A 9,794-nucleotide genomic window follows, 5' to 3' on the forward strand; every position below is an offset into this window, starting at 1 on the left:
TCCCAAGTGCTGGGATTAAAGGCGTGCACCACCACGCCTGGCTCCAAAGGTATTTTTTAACAACTTTATTGGAATAGGAACTATCACAGGAATCATATATAATAAGAGGAAGTCTTTTGTGACATTTCTGTTTGTTTTATACACCTTCATAGGAAGTTGTTATGTGTGTACTGGGTTGCGACAAAGTTGTGACAGAATACTCTCTACTATCTGGGTTGCAAGCTAAAGTACCATCAGCAGTGTGCAAGCTGCTCAGGGCACTATCTTCTTCTACCTACATTATTGTTATTTCTCACATTCATTGTAAACACATTTATATTTTCCAAAAGAATGGGCATGCAAACTCAACAAACACACTAGAGCATCCTGCCTGAAGTCTTAGTCCTGTCCATGGGGCAAATGTGAGCCTGTCATGTCAGTACTGGTTTGTTATAGCTCAATAAGCACCTACAAGAAACCTGCAGCATGGGCTGGAGAGATGGCTCAGCGGTTAAGAGCACTGACTGCTCTTCTGGAGGTCCTGAGTTCAAATACTACTAGAAACTACATGGTGTCTCACAACCATCCGTAATGAGATCTGATGCCCTCTTGTAGTGTGTTTGTCTGAAAACAGCTACAATGTACTTTTATATATATAATAAATAAATCTTAAAAAAAAGAAGCCTTGCCCTTCTAGGCCTATATCTTGCTTTAATATTATATATAATATTAAATATATAATATATATTGAGCCCCTCCCCTCTCCATTCTAGAATGTTATATAATATATATAATATATATAATATAATATAATATAATAATGTAATATAATATATACACTATATTATATATAATATTAAATATATAATATTATGCATAATATAGATTTATATAATATAATCTATATACATAAATTTAATATATATAATATGTATATATAAACAGCTTTTAAAATCTCAGTGTACAACCTTGTGTAAAATTCTAATAAAGTTAACTTGCGTACACAGAAATGTTTTTAAAAACTATTTTTATGTGCCTGGTGTGCCTGGCACACCAGTCTAGGTCAGAAAGGGGGTGTTGGATGTCCTGAGACTGGAGCTACACGTGGTTCTGAGATGCCATGTGGATACTGGGAATAGATCCAAAGTCCTCCGCAAGAGGAACAAGTACTCAGAGGTTAAGTAACCTCTAAGCCTCTTCTCCAGACCCCTGACCTATTTTTCTGGCACCATCTTGAACAACAAAGACTATCAACACTGTTGCAATGAAAGTGTGAATATTGACGGTTTCACTCTAATAGTAACCAAGACCTGGAGAAGGAAAAGTGTGCATTAGCCTTGTCATAAAGTCATTTGTTTGATATAATAGTTTATATATTTGTTTTCACTGTCTTAAAAAAATTTGTGTGTGTGTGCATGTGTGTGTGTGTGCATGTGTGTGTGTGTGCATGTGTGTGTGTGTGTGTGTGTGTGTGTGAGATGTGCACCATGGTGCACATATAGAAGAGATGATTTTCAGGAGTGGGTTCTCTCCTCACATCATGTGGGTCCCAGACATGAAACTCAGGTCACCAGGCTTTGTGGCAACTGCCTTCTTCACCGTAGCGCCATCCCGACCACCCAGCACTGGCATCTGAAAAGCCCATGGACCTTTACTGTTGGCTGAGTTGTCTCCGTATTAAGTCATTGTTTATTATGTGTATCGTGTGTAGTAAGTAGTCCTTCTTTGTTTGTCCCTCACTGGGAGCTGCACCCTTTTATTTTTAACCGCATATAACAGAGGTACAGGCAGCATCAAGTACTGGCCCATAAGCTCTTACCTTGGAGGAACCGGGAGCCTGGGACACAGTGTGCCTACACTTGAACTCTGAGTGTAGTTGAAGGAATTCAAACTATACACACACAGGAAAGAGCCTGGAAACAGAAGACACACACACAGACTGCTTTTGAGTCTTGCATCTATCTTCCTTGGAAAGCCAGTAAAGAACCCACAGCCATTTTACCATAGCAGGAAGGGATTCGAATGTATAACCCGAACTCATGGAAAGAGCAGGGGTGCCATCCAGGGTGGACTCAGGTTCCCTTTCTCTCCAAAACCCCAAATTCAACACTAAACTGTAGAATTGGCACAAAATAATTTGAAGGTTACTGGAAGATGATTTACTGTAGATCTCACACTCCATTTTCCAGACAGATAAAATTCACAAGTTGCCTTGTTTTGGTTTTTGACTTTCACTTTTTAATTCATTTAAGTCTGAACTATCTGGACCAAGTGGTTTCAGTACAACTTCTGACTCTCTTTCTGGTCAGGGAAAGTGCCTGCTGACCCAACTTCACCAAAAAACCCTCATGTGGCTGATTTGACTGTGAACCTTGGACCTTGTGTCTCCCTGTCCCCTTTTCAGTCTCTTAGAGGGAGACCCTTTACTATAGGAAGCGAGGAGCAGCCAGGGGTTCAGATAAGTCCATAAGGACACAAATGACATAGAGCAAGTTCATGAGAAAACACTCCTGTTCCTTTCCACACAAGGGGTGCTGCAGAGGTGGATACTCTGTATCTATTCAGAGAAAGTAGCTTCATGATGAGTTACATTATCTGCCACGCTACAAGTTGCTAGCCCAGGTGATGTGGAGAAAGAAGGGGTCCTCAGCACCTACCGTTGATGTTGGCAAAAAGTTGGACCTCTTCCAGAGTGTCCAGCTGCTTCTCAGGACAGCTGGATACACAGAGGGATGTGGGACCAAGGCCCCTGTCTTTGACTTCAAAACTGCAGGCATTCATAAAGAACACGTGTCTAAAGACAGAGGAAAGAAAAGCATGCCTCAGGGCACCAATTCTCATTGGTGTAACTGTGGGCTTTGAAAATGTAGCACACACCACCACATGGGAGCAGGACTAAGGCAAACTGTGTAGCCAAATACATCTAAAGAACGTAACATCTAATAAACCAACTGGGGGGGGGGGGCGCCTTGTGAACCTGGTTCAAATGTGAGCAAACATGTCTGTGTCCTAGGCTCTGCATCTGAGAAGTGGGGGAACATAACAGGAGTTACCTGACGAGTCACCGAGGAGAAGGATTGATTAAACTGCCCACTGTGTGCTAGAAACTGCCCGTAGTGTGCCTTAATGGGAAACTGCTCCAAAGTGTTCAAATATATTTCAGGGAGTGGCAGAACTCAGGGAAATGACCATTGGGAAGGAAGGGAGCTGAGGTTGGGAATTTAAGGCAGCTTTAAGAGTCAGGACAGCATGGAGACCTTGTCTGGGGCTACTCAGCCACAGAGCTCCGTTTTGTCATCAGTTGTGGCTTGGCTCCCGGATATAGGCTGCTAAAGTCACAGGAATGCAGAGGAAGAACCCTGGGGGCTGACTGAGGGGTGAACATGTGGTGGAAGAGTCTAGATGCCTCTCTCCCTCCACAGGGGATGGGAGGAAGTTTGTACAAGAGAAACGGCGGGACAGATTTCCTGGGTGAATGACGCCCACAGACTTTATTTTGTTTAAAAATTTAAAATTATGTTAAAATATACATCCAGTTTGCCTAATCACTTCCAGCACATAGTTCAGAGCCCTAAGTGCACAGATGGTTCGGTGCAACCGTCCCTGTCCCCAGCCTCCGGAAACTGTTCCAATAGAAAAGAGCTACTCCTTCCCCCTCTTCCACCAACCCAGGAAACCGCCAGTTCACTTTTTATTTTTGCCTCCAAAGCATAATGCACACTACAAGTCTGAGTTTGAGACAATGTAAGGGAACAGTAAACATCTGCTAAGCCTTGGTTCAGGCACAGGTTCATTGGATCCTTAGAACAGCCTGGAAAGATAGGCGTAATTACTAGTTTAAAAAGATGAAAACTGGTCTCCGAGAGGCTAGGGACTCCAAGCCAGATCGCAGAGCTGAGACATAGCAGAGGCTGAATGTAAGCCCAGGCCTGGCCTGGTCTACAGCTTCTTGCTTTTTAAGATGGGTTGACCGGGGTTTCAATAAGGAACACTGCCAAGTTCTTAAATGATTGCAAAGTTTTGAAATAAAGCCCCTCTCTAAGTAGGAGCCCTAACCCCCAAAAGACTTACTTTTTTAGAGTCATGTCCTGCCCAGAGAGGGGGGCCCCTTCCACTGGGGAGTTCTTCTTGCCACACACGTTGCCAAAGCTGTCATATCCAAAGAGGAGTCTTCCTGCTGCCCCGGCCACCACCGAATAACCCATGATGAACACCTGGCAAAACCCAAGGGCACGTGACTACCTGGCCACAGCAAAACCACTGCCCCTCACATCCCTAGAGATGCTAGTGTGAAACACAAGCAGCTAAATGAGGAGCCTCTGCATCTCCACGGCCCTCACTTCCCCAGCAGCAACTGCACAGCCCAGGGAGGGTCTGGCTTTGTGAATGCTGGAGTAGCCCGTGTATTGGTGTAGTGGGTGAGCAGGGAGGATGCCCTAGCACTCCCAGATTCCCCTCCTCTTTGTCTTCTTCAAGAGGCTGTCACCTTTTTATTTTTCTGACAAACTTGATTGGGAAAACTTCATTTTATCACTTCAGCATGTCTGGGTTATCGAAGAGAATTGAGGCTGTGCTAAAAATTTCCCATGTGCTTATGTGTGTGGTTTGCATGTGTGGGTGCACATACGTACATGCATGCATATGTGTGGAGGTCAGAGGATAACTTTGAATTGATCTGCAGGCAATATCCACTTGGTTTTTTTTTTTGTCTTTATTTTGTTTTTTTTTGTATATGTGTGTGTGTGTATATATGTGTGTGTGTGTGTGTATGTGTGTATATGTGTGTGTGTGTATATGTGTGTGTGTGTGAGAGTCATGGTCTCTCTCTGGCTTGAAACTCAACACATGGTCTAGGCTGGCTACTATTGAGCCCCAAAGATGCATCTGCCTTCACCTGTCCCTACCTCTGATCAATTTCACGCCCTTTTACCCCAAACACCAACACTTGGTGCCTGAGCTATCAAACATCCCGTCTTTCTTTAGAAACTTTATTTCTTTCTTATCAAGGCTGTCCAGCCTATACATCAACACACTGTTCACACTCCGAAGGAGTGTTTGGGTTGCTTGCTTAACTTTCACAAAATAAAAAAACTTACAAGAAAAAAAAGAATTTCAGGATTCACTTTGGCAATGGGCATTTTGCAATCAACAGGTGGGTTTTTGTTGTTGTTGTTGTTTTGTTGGTAGTGGTGTTATTGTTGTTTTGTAACTCCACTTTTATAGGGAGTGTGGAATATTTGAAATTTCAGTCTAAACAACTGTACCATTCATATCCATCTGATCGTCCTCTGCCAAGGTTTCTTCTCTTCACACAAGCTTAGTTAAGAGTGTGGGTAGTAAGTTTACCAGTCTTTCCATACGGAATGTCACCTCAAAGTATGTGGTACCAGCAAGCTTATTCAGGGACAGAGGCTGCGGGACACTATCCACTAACATGAGATATGGTCATATACTCCAAAGTTATACTGCCTTAAAGCCAATGTATTCCAGAGGCCCTGCATTCCTTGTCAATTTTGAAATAAAAATAATCAATAACCTGATCAGGTGGAGGATGCCTAAAAGCCCAGCTCTCAGGAGGCAGAGGAAGGAAGACCAGGAGGAGTTTAAGACCGAGTTCAAGGCCAGCCCAGGTTACATGAGACCCTGTCTCAACAAACAAACAAACAAACACAAACCAAAAACCCTTCTCAAAACCAAGAGTATTACATCGTCTTCAGGTGCTCAGGGCATGCCAGAGACTGTTACTAGGGAACACAAAGATAAACAAAACCTAGCGCCTACCCTCAAAATTCAGCCTCCAGGATTATTATTATTATTATTGGTCTCTCTGTCCTCAGTCAAGGTTGGACAAAAGCTCAGGGGAGGACACCAGACTTTCCAGCCCCCAAAGAAAGAGGACCAACTGTAGACCATATGGGGAGGAGACCCTTGCCCCTTCCCACTTTTCAAGTTGCTCCTCGGTTTCATTAGTGAGATTTTTAGGGGAACAGGTACCTTTGCTAAGAGGCAGGGTCACTCTTTTTTCTGTTTTAAGGCAGTGCACGGAAGTGTGGTTCAGTGTGCCTACGTAGCCTGCTTGATAAGTTGATCCAACCTTGGCATATCTTCTGTCCTTCTAGGCTAGAGTGCAGGGTGTGTGTGTGTGTGTGTGTGTGTGTGAGAGAGAGAGAGAGAGAGAGAGAGAGAGAGAGAGAGAGAGAGAGACACAGAAAGAGAGACAGAGACAGATATTTTGCCTATATCACCAGAGAGTTATCTAATAACAACATATTTTCTATGCATTATGGTTTCGCATGTGATATCGTCCACGGAAAGTTTGTGAGGAGGGTAAGGGCTCGGGTTTATTGAGTTCTCTCTACACTACTGTGAACCATTGCTGTGGTTTTAATTCCACACCGGAGAGAGTGAGCAGCATAACAAGACCCTTGGAAAATGGACATCAAAGACTTAAAGCTTTCCTAGGGCACCCCAGATACTTCCTGCAAGGAGGGAGCCCAAGGCTCCCAGGAAGAGCCTTCACACCGCATTGATATCTATCACGCCACCCACTTCACATAGGAGTATTTCCTGGCTCTGTTTTCAGGGCTTCTGAGACTCCAACAGAAAAGGTGGAAAGATACAACCAACTTTTCTGCCCTCCGGTTCTGCCCAAACCTGCAAATGAATACACTCTGAATACACTCTTCTTCACCAATCCCTGTGGATGGATTGCTTTTGTTAAGCTAAGGTTGGCCAGCTCCTGGCCTCAGAGTCCAGGCACTCCAGTATCAGAGCTCTAGGAAGTGTGTGTGTTGGAATGTTGTGATCTCAAATGCAGTTGCTCCGAGCTGGGTCTGGGTAAATGGGAGTGTTGAAAGATAACTGGGAAAGAGTGAGGTAGGAGAGGACACTGGAGGGTAAGTAGAGGCAGGGAACATTCAGAGCTTCAGGCTTGCTTTCTGTTTATGTATTTCACACAAGCATAAGCACAGGCTGGTGTCCTTTCTATTTGCAGGGACAGATCTGGATGCAAGCCTGGCATATCTTCCCATAAGCCTCTTTATCCATCCCCAGCCAGGGCCAGCACCATCAGTAATAATCCTGTCCTACACTTGGTCAGTTGATAGATCCATCACAAGACCCAGAAGTGGAGCAGTGAACACACACACACACACACACACACACACACACACACACACACACACACATTGTCCTGCTTTAAACAGGTATCTGAAGCTAAAACTTTTGCAGAAGATGAAAGAAGCCAGTCAGCTAAAAAAGAACTCTTATGCCTAACACAGTGAAGAGAATCTGGGCATATGGAAACCTTTAGATTTCTCTTACAAAGTGTACTTTCTCTGCAGTTTCCAGCTCAGGGTGTGCAATGTCTCAGCCGGCTAATAATTCTTTAGGCTGGGAAGGGCCATATGCAATCTTCTCTCTAGGCAGCCTGAGAGTTTGAGCAGTAGAGGGGCAAGGGAGGATCATTAAATAACATTAACAGCCCAAGGTCAAAGCTGCAGACGCAGAGGGACAGCTGCTCCCTACATTTACATAATAGCAGAACTGGAGAAAAAACGGCAACCGTTGATAGGGAAGGCAACAGGACTAGGTAGGTACACAGACTTCTCTGAGCTCCTTAAGAAGAGCTTGGAGGGCCTTATGAGTGGCAGTAGCAGCAGCAATAACAAACACATCCAGGCCCAGCCTTTCTCTGTGTCTCTAACCACATCTACGCAAAACCATTTGGAAAGTTAAAAATTAAATGAATGTGTCCTTTACTTGGAAAGAACAAATGTGTTTTTTACAGTCAATTCAAACTAAAGTCTTCTTAACAAAGGTAATTACTATCAGGTAGATATTATAGGGCAACCTGAGTGAATCATTAACTATGCAGCACACAGCATGACCCAACCTGGCATGGGTGACTTCATTAGCACAGCCTTTGAACAAAGTGAATGAAGCTCTAAGAATAAGTGCCAAGACTCAGCTCTGAGAGACTCCTCGGATGTCACGGCAGGGTCTGGTGGGGTCTACCATTGATCGTGTATACAAGTGTGCTATGAGAGGGGTTGCATCAAGTTGCTAAACACAGTAGATCAAGGCCGTGCATGTGTGTGTGTGTAAGTCTGTGTGTACACAGTTTTTTAAAAAGCAGTCTCTTTCTAAGCCTTTCTTGACTTTTTCCTATGTTAGAAAACAGCAAATGTTGAGAAATACTTCACTGAGGGGTATGGCTGATGTAAAAGGACTTCCACTCTGAGAGCTTACAAAGCCAAAGAAGAAAGGCACTGCTGCAAGCTGTGATTCTCCATATCCTAATGGAATTACCCAATAAATCTTGGTCTCTGGCAGGAAGGCAGTCTTCCCAGAGAGTTTAGGAGATTGTGAAATCCCAGAATAAGAATTTCTTAACTCATGGTCATTCTAAACCAATCACAGAAGTTTGTCCTTGCAGCATAAACTTTAAACCAGTAACATCTAAGACACACTTGTATCTGGACACACACACCCGGGATTTAGGCCTGCCAAGCAGCCATACTTACCAAACCAGTCCAAAAGAGAAAGAACAAGACTAGCCACGGTGTATCGGTGCATTTTCTATAAATTTGGGGTCGCCATTCTCTTTGCCTTGTTTTCTCTGCAGAAACCTTCCAGGAAAACGGAGAGTTGAGAAAAGCAAGAGAAACAGATGAAATCAACCGAACCCAAACCTCTCCAAAGGCTGCTAAAGCAACTCAACTCTGTCATGGGGAAGATCAGCTCTCTGCAGGATGGATGTGAAACCCCCCGGGGGCCAAGTTCTTACTGGAGGTAAGACACCCCTCACCCCCTAGTCCCTTGCGCCTTCCTGGCCTCAGCCCAATACTTGTGTCAGGTACTGGGTCCTCAGTGCCAGGTGTCTTTAAAGGAGCGGTGTCACTGAGAAAGTGGCTTATCTCCCAAAGGACAGAGGAGCCGGAAGCGTCCTGTCTGTGCAGGTAGGTGCCCGCAGAGGCCGCTTCTCTCAGGGCTCAGGTTGTCGCCCTTACCAGGTACTCGGCGCCCAAGCACTGCATGGTACCCGGCAGCTGGGATTGGCGGCGGCGGTGGTCGCCTTGCACACGGGACAGAGGTGCGGCGACCGGGCCAAGTGGCCCAGGAGGGGCGGGCAGGGCGAGCAGGGCTCAGCGCCTCCTAGCGGTCCAGGGCGCTGGTCCCCTAGACCCGCCCTTTCCGTGGTGGCTTTAGGTTGGGAGGACCTGCTGGGAGAGGGTGGCACCTGCACAGCACCGGTTCCCAGGAAGTGCTCCTGACCACTGTGCGACGCCTGGGCCCGTTGCCAGCGCCTGGAGTTAGAAGTGAGGCCTCAGGGATCATTTCTGAGGGCGGGGAGCTTGCAGGGGTGTGTCACACACAGGTAAGTGGTGCTTTGTGTGTGCAGAATCCTGCCCTGAAAGGTTCACCAGTTCTCTTCGAGGCGCATCAAGTTGCAATCTGTTGTCATCCTTGAGCTAAGATCAGGGAGACTGAGCACTGGACAGCAATGGCGACACTCTGTCAAGTGTTTACCATTCCAGCTGCTATTTCTACAAGGCTGAATCTTCTCCACCGTGAGTCCCAGGAACCAAAGCGCTGCTGAGGTGAGGAATTTTAAAAAGGGCTGTGGAGGACTTTCCTTCTTGGTCCCCTCTCTCTGCCCCAACCCATCTACCTGCCCCTCCACACTGTCAGGCTGCTAGCCCACAAAGTGCAGAGGTCCCGTCATGTTTCAGAAGATATTATTTTGCTCTGGTCCTCTCTGACCTTTGGCTATTACAATCTTTCTGCTTCCTCTTTTGGGATGTTCTCAGAGA

General features: G+C 45.4%; 1 protein-coding gene across 2 annotated transcripts in view; it reads right to left on the bottom strand.

Annotated features, from left to right (window-relative positions):
• Nucleotides 1-9,175, bottom strand: part of Slc44a3 (solute carrier family 44 member 3) — a 73,783-nt gene extending 64,608 nt beyond the window's left edge. The window contains exons 1-5 of one of the 2 annotated variants that reach the window (XM_021158173.2): nt 8,991-9,175; nt 8,505-8,609; nt 4,051-4,193; nt 2,637-2,773; nt 1,799-1,892 (exon numbers count right to left, since the gene is read on the bottom strand). In XM_021158173.2, coding sequence (XP_021013832.1) covers nt 1,799-1,892; nt 2,637-2,773; nt 4,051-4,193; nt 8,505-8,609; nt 8,991-9,017 — 506 coding nt within the window. In that variant the 5' untranslated portion in view covers nt 9,018-9,175. The remainder of the gene's footprint in view (nt 1-1,798; nt 1,893-2,636; nt 2,774-4,050; nt 4,194-8,504; nt 8,610-8,990) is intronic. The other variant, XM_021158174.2, reaches the window with a different exon arrangement.
• Nucleotides 9,176-9,794: the final 619 nt, after the last annotated feature.

This window comes from Mus caroli, chromosome 3 (genome assembly GCF_900094665.2).
Source record: "Mus caroli chromosome 3, CAROLI_EIJ_v1.1, whole genome shotgun sequence".
NCBI classification, from domain to species: Eukaryota; Metazoa; Chordata; class Mammalia; order Rodentia; family Muridae; genus Mus; species Mus caroli.